The sequence below is a fragment of the Euphorbia lathyris genome, chromosome 3, assembly GCF_963576675.1.
Source record: "Euphorbia lathyris chromosome 3, ddEupLath1.1, whole genome shotgun sequence".
NCBI lineage: Eukaryota > Viridiplantae > Streptophyta > Magnoliopsida > Malpighiales > Euphorbiaceae > Euphorbia > Euphorbia lathyris.
The window spans coordinates 87,246,463-87,263,227 of NC_088912.1; the positions used below are offsets into that span (position 1 = coordinate 87,246,463).

The window sequence follows — 16,765 nt, forward strand, 5'->3', positions numbered from 1 at the left end:
TAGAATTGTTTGTGTTAACTATTAAATCACTCTCTTATTATAAATAAGAACAAATAAAGATTATTAAAGGTGTATTGATAGTATAAAACCACATACAAAATAAGACTGGAGAGAGCATTATTTATTGTTAGTTTGGTAAATATTAGTTAATTTTCCTTTAGCTATCAGCAGTTCAATTATAGCCAAAGGCAACAAACAGTAAAAAGGAGATATAAAAAGAACCAATCTTTACCAAGCTTTCAGTCTGAAAAAGTCATTTGCAGTGTTGCACAGCATAAATAAGAAAAAAGCACTGTTTAAGGAACATTTGTGAACTCTTCACCAGCAGATTCAATTGAAGTGAAAGTTCATATAAACAAATGAGCTTTTTTTCCCAGGAAGGGTAAGTTTCAATTTATGGAATCCTACAACAGGAATGCATATTCACTCCGTCGCGCTTTTCTTCTTCTGAAAACATGTCATCACATTCAATCTCGCTCAGTTATAGCAGTCAAGTGCTCATCAATCTCATCAGTAGACAATACTCTGAATACTGGATTCTCACTCCTAACAACTCCAACCTACATATAAAAACATCACCATTTTAACCAAATTACTTTAAAAAGTCGTGGTGAAACCATTTCATATTTATCCATCATCATCCTGAACACAGTAATGCTTTCAGTGGTTTAAATATACACGTGGTTCTTCAACTATGAAATAGAACAACAAACGAGAAAGGCAACATCGTTTACCTTGGGTTCATCATCGGTTCTTTTGTCTGAAAACCAGTAAAGACATTCACTGAAGATTCCACATACATGACATATTATCAAACTTTCACCATGTGGAAAATAAAAAATAAAACTAATCTGTTTAATTTTCTACATGGCAAAATCTTGATGACATGTCATCCATGTGGCATCTCCGGCGAATGTGTTTACTTGTTTCCAGACAAAAAAACCATGGGTGAAAACAAAATTAAACAACAATGACTTTCTCGTTAAGTTAAGAATCATTGCAATGCTGGTCCATTTCTGATAGTTGAAGGATCATGGGTGTAACTAGCCCTGTTTCCAATCAAAATATTCCTCTGCTAACATGTATTTCTAAGCAAGAGTCTTCACAAACACAACCAAACAACTAGCAGTACATGTGATAGTCAGTCAACACACTCCATGTACATAACAAAGAAAATGGGAGACACGCCGTGAAGTGACGAATAAGATCCTATATCACCTAGAGATAATAGAGTTTTACTCAGGTTGGCACATAATAGATTAGATTCAGATCTCTTAATGACATTAAGAAAAATAGCCAAATTTTAAAATAAATAAAAAGGGATAGTTAAAACCTCAATCTCAGTGGCCTTAAAGTCTTCCTGTAGTACTGATTGCAGGGCAGAAATTGCAGTCTACACACAAAAGTAGCATTGTGATATTAAACTTGAAAGAAACGGATAATATATACAAAATTACATTGAATAATGTTGTTAACAGAGTAATTTCAGCACTAGATATATTCAGTCAAACCAAAACCAATGTTAGGAATGGATTTCAATGGGAAACTGAATGCAAGTTGGTCCAATTCTTTGACTGTCTTTTTCTGGACAGTATTTAGCAGTAAGAAAAAATAAATTCCCTCTAATGGAAGTCATATATTACTATGCATACATGTATATGTAAACACATATATGAATGTATTCACATTAAAAATTAGCAGCCCAATAGACATTAGGAATGGTAAAACATAAAAACATCTTCAGTAACAGTTATTTACCTTGACTAAACTTGCTCATTTACGAAGATTCATAACAAGACATGGTTCAAGTCATACTTTTTCATATCAATCATTGAAACAAGCAAAATAAACAGGTGGACTAGCAATTCAATAGGATAGGACTAACATAACCACAAACCAAATCAGTATCATATATGAACCCATAAAGTTATTAAAACAATCTCCTATTCAAAACATTCTTCCACATAAGAGTGTATTTCCAATATCGTTTTTGATAAATGCTTGGCTGAACAGGTATTAGTTAGTCATTTGGTATGTCAAACAGGATATTTAGGTTTTTCATAAACAAGGTCATGATTTTATCTACAAAAGATTTTTTGCTTGCAAATTTTTTTATATAAGGCTGACCACATTAAAAACTTTGATCCAGTCATAAAAGCAAAAATTCAACCAACTCATTCTACACCATGTCAAACGCTTTTTTTTCAGAAACAAGGTTATACCTGAAAAAGCATTTTTGCTTGCAAATTTTTTTGTAGAAGGTTGAAATAAAGCAAAAAAACTTCAATCCAATCATAAAAGCAAAAATTTCAACAATTCCTTCTGCACCATAAGCCATAAAGGGCGGCCCAGTGCACCACGCGTCCCCGCTAAGCAAGGGTCCGGGGAGGGGTCCCACCACAAGCCATAATTCTAAAAAATTAATAGTATCATAACCTACCTGCACTGTTTCCTCATAGGTAAATGCCGGATCATTCTTCATTTTCTTCTCCAAGAAATTAATTGCTTCTTGCTCCTTCAATCCAGCACTAGTAGCCTAAAAGATATGACACTATTTCTTAGGCATGAAAAACTACTTTCAATTAACAAGGAACAAAAGGATTAAAGGAGAAAGAAGGAAACTGTCATAGCCATTCTAAAAACATAGAAACTAAACTAGTAATATGCAATAATGCTGGACAAATATAATAATATTATCATCGACAACTCTCCAAAATATCAAACTCTCATACTCTTCGCTAAAGTGAGAAAAAAATTACTACGTTGATGGGTGGCGTCAAATAACAGGCAATATTAATCTTTTTGTAATTTAGTTGTGAGCAACAGTCATCAACTTTGTATATCCACTCAGCTTTAAGCCACTTAAGGAAATACACTTGATGATAGAAAACAATGAATGAGTAAAACCTGAAAAGATGTTGTGCACTATCCTTTCCCGTTAAATATGATCTACGAATTACTGCTTGCAACATGTGCAAGTTCAGGAACATGCTTGAATATTTCTCTTTCAGAAACAAAGTTAATATCATGCATATAATACAAAAAAATTGTACATGACATAAAGGACTTATTTGGTCGATTCCAGATCTGAAAAAAAAAAAGCAATGCACCCAGATTACACAATAGAAGGACTTTAAGTATTTTCATAGGAAAAAAAATAGCTATTGGTAGTACCATCAATTGACAAATGGGAGATAAATTGGCAAAGTCTTTGCATTCTAAGTTAAAGAATACAACAATTTACCACGACATGAAAAAAGAAAAAACTTCCATCTACCTTATGGCCAAAGAAGTGGCCAGCTGGGTCACACTTATAGAGTTTAGGTCCATGCTCATCATCTATCCCCAAGACGATAGAAACTGCCAAAAGAAAATATATAAAAAATAAAATCATGCAGAAAAATTGATGAATGTAACGTTTTAAAAGAGAAAACCTAAGCAGGAGGTAATGAAAGAAAATTACCTACTCCAAGTGGTCTCATATAAGCATGTTGAGTATAAACTTGTGATTTGTCTGCTATCCTGTCCATAAACAGCATTTCAGCATATGTCGACTTCATGGTAAATCAGTTAATCAAGTTGATAGATGATAAAAGCAGAAACAACAAAGTTACCAAATGTTTAGGAAATCATTCAGTAAGCTGCTACAGAAAGATAAGAAAACTAAAAAAGGAATGCATATCATGTGGCAGCACATGATATAGAAGGTCCCTTTGAATAACCAGTGTTGCAATTCCTTTGAGTTACCAAGTGTTTGCACCCAGAAACAACCAAGTTACTAAATGTTTACGCAATTATTCGGCAAGCTGCTAAAGAATGATAACAAAAGAAAAGGGGAAAGGGAAGTGCTGATAATGTGGCAGCACATGATATAGAAGGTCCCTCTGAATAATGACTGTTGCAATTCCCATGAGTTACTAAGTGTTAGCACCCTGCTGCATACAACAGATAACCCCTGTTCTGCAGTCTAACAGATGTCTAAAAAACCTCAGCAATGAATTACAATGCCATTTGGATCCTAGAAGCTTCCATTTTCATTTTTTATATTAAAAAAAAAACACAACCTTAAATGGGCTAGATTCATACAGCAAGCACAAATGTCATGCATATCAATCTTAATGATATTATTTAACTAGAAGAACAATATCGAATTATTGCAGTATAATAATCTCTCTCCATTTTCTTTCCTTCTTTAATTTCTTCTAACCTTGTATTAAAGGATGTAGCGAGACTTAATCTATGAGAAAATTATTTCTGAATGCTACTGAAAAGCCATAATGAGTGCAATATAATTAAGGGATGTGATGTGAAAGTCAATGTGCATTGCCATAAGCTAAAATAGGAAAGCAAACAAGTCATAAATACACGTTTGCCTATCTTTTGTATGTCTTTCACTCAAAATATGCCACTAAATATGGAGAATGAATCAAACATCTAGCTCCAAATACAACATAAACACTTGCTTTATCATTTCTTATAACCTGAAGAAAGTACCATTTAGCTAAAACATCCACAGGCATTTCATATCCATATTTAAAGCGAAACTCAGCTGCTTCATTCCTAGCTTGTTGAACCAATGTCCTCGAATCAGCTGGAAAATCAAATGTCAACACACTTTAGCCCACACTAATATTTAAGGACTCAATGATAAAAATCTAAATTCTAAATAGCAGTTCTTAAAAGATATAGATTAGTCATGCCATCTTCAAAAACAAAAGCTCTTCAATTAACAAGAAACCCCATTTAATTTTTCTGTATGAGAGCACATGAAAGAGGGTCAAAAACATTATTGAGTTCTCTCAATAAAACTGTTCATTGTCCAATTGTAATTTGTATCTGCTCAAGACCGGAACTGGTTCTAATATTATTCATTCTTCATATCCAGATTTCATGACAGACTGATTATCTTCAACACTTCTCATTGTGAAATATTGCAAAATTAATGAGACATAAAAATATTTAAAAAAGAAAAAGAAAAGACAAATTGCTATCAGTATTTGCCATTAAGAAATTATAACCACATAAATTATCAATAAGAACATGTTCAACAAGACACGTTCCATACCATAAAGTTATAAAGGAAGAACGAACCTGTCATGCCAGTTGCTAGCAAGCCAAGGTACTTTGTAATGGGGAAAAGATGGGACACACTAGTATGATCCAGGAGCTTGTCCTGCATCCAGTATGAGAATTATATAATTTCATCGAACTCTAGCACTGCAACAAAGTTTGAGCAAATACTTACAGGGACTTTCTTCTGAGTCACCACACAGACAGAATCCTTTCCACGAACAGCAATTGAGGTGATCCCAGCAGCCTTAACAGCCTTAAAAGCATATTCTGAATGACAAACCCATTGTATTACAGTACATAAATACGACCAATTAAGTTTCCTAAAATTATTTTAGTAAAAGGCTAGCAAAGTTAATAGACTACTAAATGCTCTGGAATCGAAGAAATTAAAAATAGAAAATTTCAAATGGAAAGAATCCCTACAGTCTGCATCTATCAATGTAATGCCAAATCCAATGCAATTTTCGCTTACCATCGCATGCAAGGCAACTAATGATGATGACGATTTAGTATTTGACAATGATGAGTTGAAATGGGATTTAGGTACTGATGCTATTGGAGTGGAAGAAGATGACTATAGAACTAGGGCAAAACGTAAAAGTGTTGTGTCTACTACTAGACCTACAAAGACATGTGAGAGGAACCACATCTCGGGCAAGAAAAGTCAATCCTCCTCTAGTTAGTAGAGATGAGGAGGAAGAAAATGATGATGAGGAGGATGATGGGTATGAATATAAATATGAAGACCAAGAATACAAGGATGAAGAAGAGGAAAACATCAATGATGAGATGGAGTTTAATGATGAGGATTTGGATTGATTATGGTGTTCATTTGATATGTTATTAGGAATTAGGTTTTATTTTGGAATTAGTTTGGCGAAAATTAGTTTAGTAAAAGGCTAGCAAAGTTAATAGACTACTAAATGCTCTGGAATCGAAGAAATTAAAAATAGAAAATTTCAAATGTAAAGAATCCCTACAGTCTGCATCTATCAATGTAATGCCAAATCCAATGCAATTTTCGCTTACCACCGCATGCAAGGCAACTAATATACATTGCAAATATTACAACAAAGACAGAACTGAGATACCAACGGACATGAATGAAATTTGTGAACATCACAAAATACATACCGACTTGGAAAAGACGACCTTCCGGCGAAAAAATAGTAATGTGACGATCATATCCTCCTCCACTTCCTCTGCTCATTTTAACTCAATTTGGAAGTCTCGATCTTTGTTTTTGAATTTTCTAGGGTTTTTGTGCAGAGAACTGACAGAGAGGGAGAGAGAGATAGAGAGAGCTTCGTGCACAAGCAAGGAGCAAAGGAACAAATGAAACGAGGTCAATAAACGACACTGTTCAATGTCGAAACGACAATGCTGGGCAAAATGTGTAGCGTGGGCCCGTTTTGGACTTTGACCTATGAGTCCGATTTTTTTCTTTCCTTTTTTTTTTTGATAAAAAGTCCGAATTCAAATTACACAAATTGTCCATGTCAAAAAAAAAAAAAAAAAAATTACACAAATTGCGGATAAATTACATACGTGGTGTACAACTTTTACCCGTAATCACACTTTAGTGTACAACTAAAATTTTATCACACTAAACTGTACAACCTTTTAATGACCTTCCACTAAAGTGTACATCAGGTAAAAATGACCGGCCAATGCTCAGTCAACGTGCCACCTCAGCTTTGACCGGTCAAAAAGTCAAAAAAATTCAACCATTTAATATAAGATTACTTTTATACCCCTATCTCTTCCTATCTTCATCTTCTTCCTTCTATTTCTTTCTCTCTCTTCAAATTTCTTTCTCTCTCTAACCTCTCTCTTTGAATTTCCAAATATTATTTTTATGATACAAAAGGGCTAATTGAAGCCAAATGATTTTTTGTTATGAAATAGTTTGGAATTTGATTGTGAAAAGATATTTGAGCACGTTATGATTTTATGATTTTATATTCATCGAGAGTTATTCGGATCGGTGGTTTTATATTTGAAGACCATGTTCAGTGAGGGACATGGCCTGTGTACACAGTCTGAAGACCTATTGGGTATGGCAGCGAACTGTTGGGTAAGACCGTATGGGATAGGCAATGTTAAGAGACGTCTCGATTATATATGTGATTATGAATTGATACTTAAGGGGAGAAACTCGAGGATGGATACAATGTTTTAAGTTCATTTGGATTACGTTTTCGGTTATGATTGATTTTGATATAAGGTTTTACATTTGATTGAATACGATTTGGTTTGATAAAACATTTATTTGATTATGAATTGGTTTGATAAAATTATATAAACTTTGGTTTTGAGTATATTTTATAAGGTTTTGATTAAATCTATTTCTAAAGGTATATATGTAGCTATGTTAAGTAAAGTTAGTTTTTATAGCTGATAGTTTTCTTACTGAGATTTTTGTCTCATGTTTTTAAATGTTTTAATGTTTTCAGGTGAGAAAGTACAAGATATAGAGAAGGTTACCGACCGATTAGGCGAGGTTTGGAAGTTGGCTGCTTATTGTTAGAATTAGGGTTAGAACTTTGGTAGTTCAATTGTAATATAATGGCGTTGGATAATTTGGAGACTCTTAGGTATTGATTATGATCTTTCTATTTCACGTCCGATGCCGATTGACGTCGTCTAGGATCGGGTGTGACAATTTTATATATTATGATCAAATTTAGCTCTTATCCCCTTTAATTTATATTGTTATTGATTTTTTTTTACATTTTATTTTACGTTGTATATATAGTTTGCCCCCACTGTATGTAAATCTTGGATCCGTCCCTGCTTACTCATGTCGATTTTTAGAGCAGTAAAACCAATAACATTCCGCTTCTGCCTCTTTAAGTGATGAATGGTCTCAAATGCTGTTAGAAAATTAAAAGGCTTTAAACGATTAGCCAAAACCTTTGCTACTACTTTATAGAGAATATTACATAAGGAGATTGGCCTCAAATCCCCCATCTTTGTAAGCTTTCCTTTTTTTTCTCCCTTAAATACATAATTTTCATTTTTTTTTCATTTTTTTTAATACATCTATACTATATATAATTACGGTGGCAGAGAGAAATGAGAAGAAGCGTTTTAGAGGTCTTTTTGATGAGTTGTCAACGTAGTAAAAAATCAGATTAAAAATATTTAATTAATTAAAAATAAATATTTAATTAATTAAAAATAACAAATTTATAATTATAATATATTAAATAATTACTAGCCTATTAATTAAAATAATAAAAGAAAGAAAAAGTTACGGGAAGATGAAAAAATACAAAGCAAAGAAAATCCAAAAATCACAAATAAACTTCTATATAAAGCATGATAGATAGTATTCCACCATTATATTAATTGGTCACGATAAATAGTATTATATTTCTGAAGATAAATATTCGATTTTTTTTTCATATGTTGTAGTTATTTTGTTCTCAATTATGTCGTTATTTTATTTTTATTAAACAATAGTTGTTATAGTTTCATCTTTCAGATTCATTTCTGTTATTACCCAGGTTCTATACCTCTCGCTATCTTATCCATGTTTTCTTTTTTATTTGTCTTTTTTTTTTTTCCAAACTGATAGCTTCAATTGAAGAAATCTGATAGAAATAGAAGATGCATGAACAACTAAAACCAAAAAACACAAAAGTGTCAAAGATTACAAGAAATTCTTATGTTTCTCAAGGTAATTATTCGATTTTTTTCATATGTTGTAGTTATTTTTGTTCTCAATTGTGTTGTTGTTTTCTTTTTATTAAACAATAGTTGTTATAGTTTCATTTTTCAGAGATAAAATTTCATTTTTGTCGTTACCCAGGTTCCATACCTCTCGCTACCTTATCCATGTTTTCTTTTTTATTTGTCTTTTTTTTTTCAAAATGACTAAAATAAAGATTTTGTAAATTTGGATTCTTTTTTAGTATATGTTGTTAGGTGTTATCGTTTCGATTGCTAATTCTTAACTAAAATTTAGATTTTCGGCTTTATATGAACTCAATTTTTGGCTTTCTCAATTGTGTTGTTGTTTTATTTTTATTAAACAATTGTTGGTATAGTTTGATCTTTCAGAGATGAAATTCCATTTCGGTCGTTATCCAGATTCCATACCTCTCGCTACTTTATCCATGTTTTCTTTTTTATTTATTTATTTTTCAAAATGACTAAAGATTTTGTATATTTCCATTCTTTTTTAGTATATGTTTCTAGGTGTTATCATTTTGATTGTTAACTCTAACTAAAATTTAGATTTTCGGCTTTTTATGAACTCAATTTTTAGTTTTAATTGAAGTTAGATTAATTTTTCTAATTCGGAACATGTTGAAATCCACTTATTTTTTTAGTTTGAGTTTAGCTAATTGATATGTATTGTATTTTTTATTTTTATGCATTTTGGTACAAATAGATATAAAGTTTCACACGATAGTTGTTCATTGAAGTTTGAGACATATTAAATAAAATATTAAAGAGATATTGGAATATTATACTTACAATGAAGTTTATTTCAATATAAATTATGTTATATTATTATTATTATTATTATTATTATTATTATCAAGAAGTTATTTTTTTCCAATTTTCTAGACAAGGAGATTGTAAGCGTCTAATACGCTTGATAAGATGTTTATTCTTGAAGAATGTGGATTATGCTAGATACGAATTCAAAATCAAGGTAAATAAAAATAAATTTTGATACTCAAAATCCTAAAAATGTACATTAATTATGGATATTGAGATAATTGCTTTTGTAACATTGGCTTATATAATTTTTAGGGAAAAGTACAAAAATAAACCTTGTGGTTACACCCATTTTTGAACAACACCCATGTGGTTTAAAAGTTTGCAAAGTGGTACCATGTACTTCATTCCGTTAGCAAACACATACCAAATTGACTAACGGTGTTAAAAGTCAAAGGAAAAAGAGTTAATTTGGTCCTTATATTTATTTATTTTTAAAAATTAACCCCCTTATTATCTAATTATCACAAACAAACCCCAAAATTAAAATTAAAATCAAATACACCATCTTCTCCGTCTCTCTTCTCTTTGTTAATTTCTCTCTCTAAAATCAATTGAATTTTCATCTCTTTCTAACAAATTGAATGAATCAAATCTTTAAATCTTAATACATCTGCAGTATCAAATCAAACGAATCAAAGATATCCAACATGAAGTCTGGGCTCCGTGATGCAACAACTTCTCTAGTATCAAATGTGATACCATTAGAAACATACAACATTAAGTCCATTTTTTCTTTAAGCACCTCAAATTTTGGTAACATTCGTAACTGGAAGAAAAAACACCTATGAACTTCACAGATCAATGACACGGGAAAGCTTCTGAATCCAGTTTAATAAGAAGTCTCCCTGCTTGATTGTGGCTTGGTAGAGAGCGTTCTTTGCATCAGGGCGGTTCGTTTCAAGGACACCTGCAACCTTATCAATCTTGCAATGAAGCTTACGTGCTGCAATAAAACATGATAATTCCCTGAAAAATAGATAAGCTTGACTTAGTGTAAAATTTTGTCATCTCAAAATGTAGAAGTTTCAAAGTGAAAGAAGAGCAGAACCAGTGGGTTGAACCCATGAATTCAATAACTTACACATCAATAACTCCACCTTCTTAATAGCTTGAATTTTGTCATCCCAAGCTGTAAAGTAAAGAATACCAAGTCCATCTTCTGCTCAACTGCAACTGTTTTGCTTTCTGTAAGCTTTAGTTGTTCCAATGCTTTTTCCTGCACTTAAAGGGAACAGATTTACAAGTGAGCAGAGATAGATGCGACAGACAGAAAAATTTTGTTCTGCAATTTATTGCTCTTAATCACCTTGTCAGCAATTCGGATGTAGAACAGAGATTTGGCCAAATGAGCTTCTCGAACTTCACTGTTACCTAAGTTTCCTTCAGCATCAGCAATCCTAAGAAAGACAACTGAGTAAAAAAAAATAGGCTACTATGAAGAGTAAATTAGCAATTAGCATTATATACCATGTAACATTCAATATTAATTCCTCAATCAGACCAATATCTAAACTACAGGAGTGTCGGCTCTCTTTCAAGATAATCTAAGGGGAGTGCTTGAACTTGACATATGAGAGAGAAGAGAGAGAGAAAAAATTCAATTGATTTTAGAGAGAGAAATTAACAAAAAGGGAGAGAGAGAAAAGAGAGAGAAAAGAAGAAAAATAAAAATTAAAGAGAGATGGAGAAGATGATGTATGCGATTTTTAATTTTTATTTTGAGGTTTGTTTGTGATAATTAGATAATAAAGGGGTTAATTTTTAAAAATAAATAAATATAAGAATCAAATTAACTCTTTTCCCTTTGACTTTTAACACCGTTAATCAATTTGGTATGTGTTTGCTAACGGAATAAAGTACATGGTACCACTTTGCAAACTTTTAAACCACATGGGTGTTGTTCGAAAATGGGTGTAACCACAAGGTCTATTTTTGTACTTTTCCCTAATTTTTAACTATTATATTATGGTTCGTACAAAATTGTTAGTATTTCAAGAGTTTTTAACAGATGAAAATGAAATATGATCATAGGACAAATTATTGGAAAATATTAATTAAGAAAATATTATTATTTGAATCTCTTCAAATTCTCAAATGTTGAGCATATTGATTCTAATTAATATAATTAATTTCATATATTAATTATAAAACGTTTTTTTTTTGTACTGAGTGGTTACAATTGCGATTTAATTCTATTTAACTAAAATTAATTTATGCACTTAATACTTCATTACGAAAAAATAAAATGTTTAATTAATGGGTAAAAAATATTTTCATTCTCCTCTTTATACGTTTATGTCTCGACATTCTCTCTTATTTAAAAAAAAAAACCCGAGAGGAAGATGGTTCTCTCCTAATTATCTTTTTCGTCCCTTCATTTTTTTTTCAATTCTTTTGTTTGTTTTTCTTACTTACAAAATTCAAGAATATATAATTATTAGAAAATATTAATGAAGTCAAATAAATGATATCTGTGAGTATGGCTGATATTCTATATAGTGAAAGAATGAATAACAAATTGATCGAATGTTTTGATGAGATATTACAAGATGAAAATAGGAGAAATCATCATCTTAAACTGATTCAATTAGATATATTGGGTTATTGTAGCAGAATGAATAATTGAATTCGAATACTTGGTGATCATGAAATTCCATCAACCAAAATAATTATCATCAAGATGAATTTGTGACCAATTCTTACGAATTTTATTTTTTTTATATGTAACATATTGAATTGATAAAGTTTCTTCATATGCAACATTAGAAAAGTATTGATTGTAATGGTTTATAGAATAATATATTGATATTGCTTCCATTTTAACATAGATTGTAATTCTTTTGTATCGTAGATATAATATTTAATTTTAATTGTAGTTTAATTCAATTTTTGTTTAACCTATATTGTAATTCTGTTGTATCGTAAATATAATATTTAATTTTAATTATAGTTTAATTCAATTTTTGGTTTTTTATTATATTCTAATATATTTCTTAATTAATCTGCTATTTTATTATTATTGTTTCGCAGAATATTTGAAATATGAAAATGTATTAAAATTCCTAAAAAGTACAAATCATTGAATTTTGTAAAAATAAATAAATCTTTCATCTTTAGTTAAAATTCTATAAAAGAAAGTTATCAATTATTTTAAAAATTAATTTAATTTGAATTATCATTAAAAAAATATATATTAATTTCAACTATACATAATATTTTTTTTCATAGCATGATATAAAATTATTTAAAAGTAAATATGTTAATTTATTTATTTATCTAAATTATATAAAAGTTTTATACCCCATGCATCGCACGGGTTTTCGACTAATTATTTTCAATAGTTTCTTATATTTTTTGATAATTTTTTGTTAAATGGTTGTCATCTAAAATTTTGACAATTTTGATTTGGAATGTTTATATGTTACTCTTTATTATAATTTTTAAATTTAATAAGAAAAAGTGAAGTCAAATTTATTATTATTTTTTTTTGTTTACATATAAACATAAATAAAAAAAATAAGTTATAAATTTAGCTCTATAGTTATTAGGGATAAGTTGTAAAAATACTCATAACGTTTACAACTAGGAGTAATTTTATCCCTAACATTTAAAATGATACGATTTTACCCCCAACGCTTGTAATCAAGAGCAATTTTACTCTTAATGTTGTCAAGTTGGGTCAATTTGAAAAATAATCATAAAACATGTATGTTTTGTTCTTTATATTGCACCAATTGCATATCGGTTCATTTAAAAAAAAGTTTTCATATTTTCTGTGATTTAATAATAGGGTTGGAGATTAATATGTATAACTTCGGCGGAATTTTTTGATTTTTTTGTCCAACTCATGCAATAGATAGTATATTTTTAATTTTTTTAATAACAAATTTCATGTTTAATCATATGTTTATGATCGGTTACTAAATAGTGATAAAAATGACTCAAATATGAAGTGTAGATGACAAGATTCACGACGGAAAAGACATTTTGATGAATTATTAATTTGTCAACATTAAGGGTAAAATTGCTCTTGACTGTCAACGTTGTGGATAAAATTACTTCAGGGTATAAACGTTAGAGATTGTAAGCTCAATGATTGTTTATAAATAAATGAAAGCTTAAAGAAATAAAAAAAACATAAGAATTTACAAATTGAGCTTACAAACCTAATGATTTATAAATTGAGCTTACAATCCTAAGAATAAGGATTTATAAATTGCGTTTATAATCCTAAGGATTTATAAACTGAGCTTATATTTATTTTTTTACGTTAGGGATTGCAAGCTCAATGATTGTTTATAAATAAATGAAAGCTTATATTTATTACGTTATGTTACATTTGTGTAAGGATATAAATCAATTGCATGGAGGGAGTAGTATTTAATACGACATCTAAATGGATGACATTACACACTTATTATTGTCATTAATGTGGCATTAGAATATATGAATTCTAGAGATTGTAAGCTTAATAACTGTTTATAAATAAATGAAACTTTAAAGAAATAATAAAAAAAATCTAAGGATTTACAAATTGATTTTACAATCTTAAAGATTTATAAATTGAGCTTATAATGCTAAAGATTTATAAAGTGAGATTATATTTATTAACGTCATGTTAAGTTACATTCTGTTACGTTACGTTACGTTACATCATGTTACGTCACATTACATCATGTTACGTTACGTCACATTAAGTTACAATACGTTACTTATGTAATTTGTTTTGTTCGATTTTTCCACATTTCAAACTACTGAGACAAGGAGTCATTTCTAGCCTTTTTTTTAATTGGGTTCCGTACCGTAATTTCGTACAACGCGACGTGGAGCCCACTGCAATATACTAAGCAAATGTAACTATAATTTCATCACGATGGTCGTAAAAATCCGTACTCACGACTGGTTTTCAACTAGTTGTATTAATTGTATATATATATATATATATATATATATATATATATATATATATATATATATATATAGGGGAGGGATCAAGTGAGAACCCTCCCTTAGATGAGAACACTTTCTTAGGTGAGAACCACTAAAACTACGTAGTTTTGAGGCTAAAAATTAAAAAAAAATGTCGCTTCCATCATGAGGATTCAAACCTTGGACCCTTAATTTACACTCCATCTTACTTACCACTAAGCTAACTACTTTTCTTGTCTAATATGTGCCGCGCTGATTAATATACTATCGCACTATAGCTTTCATTGTTAATATTTGACGCATGCACTTATTAATATTGATTAAATATGTATAATAATGAATTATTAATAGAAAAAAAAGAAATGTGCATAATAATGAATTATTAAAAAAAAATTCAAAAACATGCTCCAATTTCTTATTTATTTAATTCATTTCCTTGTGTAATATGTGCCGCGCTGATTAATATACCATCACACTGTAGCTTTTATTGTTTAATATTTGACACATGCACTTATTAATATTGATTAAATATGAATAATAATGAATTATTAATAGAAAAAAAAAGAAATGTGCATAATAATGAATTATTAATAGAAAAAATTCAACAACATGCTTCAATTTCTTATTTATTTAATTCCTTTATATTTTGTAATTTATTTTATATAAGAAAATATATTTTTTTAAACATACGTTATAACATATAATTTAACTTCTTTTTTTTGAAACAACATATATTTTAACTTTTAAAACAGGATCTATGAAGTTTAGAACGTACGACATATTTTTTAGAACATACGTTATGTTTTTTAGAACATGTGTTATGTTTTTTCGAACATGAGTTATAAATTATATATTTGGAAAAAATGAAAAAACGATCCAAATATCTACTGATTTTTTTAGAACATTATACTTAATTTTTGGAACACAAACTACAAACTTTAGAACATACGTAATGTTTTTTAGAACATGTGTTATGTTTTTTCGAACATGAGTTATAAATTATATTTTTGGAACAAATGAAAAAACAATCCAAATATCTACTAATTTTTTTAGAACATTATACTTAATTTTTGGAGCACAAACTATAAACTTTAGAACATACGTTATGTTATTTAGAATATGAGTTATAAATTATATTATAGAACAAATGCAAAAATGGTCCATATATTTACTGTTTTTTTAAACAACAATTGTTTTCTATATCCATTATGGAGCGCACTGATTAATATACCATTATCCATGTAGCTTCTATTGTTTAATATTAGACATATGCACTTATTAAATATCGATTAAATGTGCATAATAATAAATTATTAATAGAAAAAAAAAGAAATGTGCATAATAACGAATTATTAATAGAACAAAAAAATCCAAAAACATGCTCCAATTTTTTATTTATTTAATTCCTCTGTATTTTTTGTAATTTATGTTTTTAAATGTTAAGGACGATGTTCTAAATAATGTTATATAATTCTAAACTTTATAATTTATGTTCTCCAAATTAAGTATAATGTTTAAAAAAATCAGTAAATATCTCGATCATTTTTGCATTTGTTCTATAATATAATTTATAACTCATGTTCAAAAAAACGTAACGCATGTTCTAAAAAACATAACACATGTTCTAAAGTTTATAGTTTATGTTCTAAAAATTAAGTATAATGTTTTAAAAAAATCAGTAGATATCTGGATCGTTTTTTCATTTGTTCTATAATATAATTTATAACTCATGTTCGAAAAAACATAACACATGTTCTAAAAAAACATGACGTATGTTCTAAAAAATATATCGTACGTTCTAAACTTTATACTTCGTGTTTGTTCTATAATATAATTTATAACTCATGTTCGAAAAAACATAACGTATATTTTCTTATATAACATAAATTATAAAAATATAGAGAAATTAAATAAAAAATTAGAGCATGTTCTTGTATTTTTTTCTATTAATAATTCATTATTATGCATATTTCTTTTTTTTCTATTAATAATTCATTATTATGCATATTTCTTTTTTTTTCTATTAATAATTCATTATTATACATATTTAATCGATATTAATAAGTGCATGCGTCAAATATTAAACAATATTTAGAACATCGTCCTTAACATTTTAAAACATAAATTACAAAAATATGGAGGAATTAAATAAATAAGAAATTAGAGCATGTTCTTAGATTTTTTTTCTATTAATAATTAATTATTATGCACGTTTCTTTTTTTTCTATTAATAATTCATTATAAT

General features: G+C 29.1%; 1 protein-coding gene across 1 annotated transcript; it reads right to left on the bottom strand.

The window, feature by feature from the left end:
- Positions 1–212: 212 nt before the first annotated feature.
- LOC136223867 (proteasome subunit alpha type-6) lies at positions 213–6,406 on the bottom strand. The gene is made up of 9 exons (XM_066012036.1): positions 6,208–6,406; positions 5,246–5,340; positions 5,092–5,173; positions 4,495–4,591; positions 3,464–3,522; positions 3,278–3,360; positions 2,441–2,536; positions 1,334–1,393; positions 213–560 (listed from the first exon to the last, which is right to left on the bottom strand). Exons 1-9 carry the CDS (start codon positions 6,281–6,283, stop codon positions 468–470), a joined length of 741 nt encoding a protein of 246 aa, XP_065868108.1. The 5' UTR covers positions 6,284–6,406; the 3' UTR covers positions 213–467.
- Between the last annotated feature and the right edge of the window lie 10,359 nt (positions 6,407–16,765).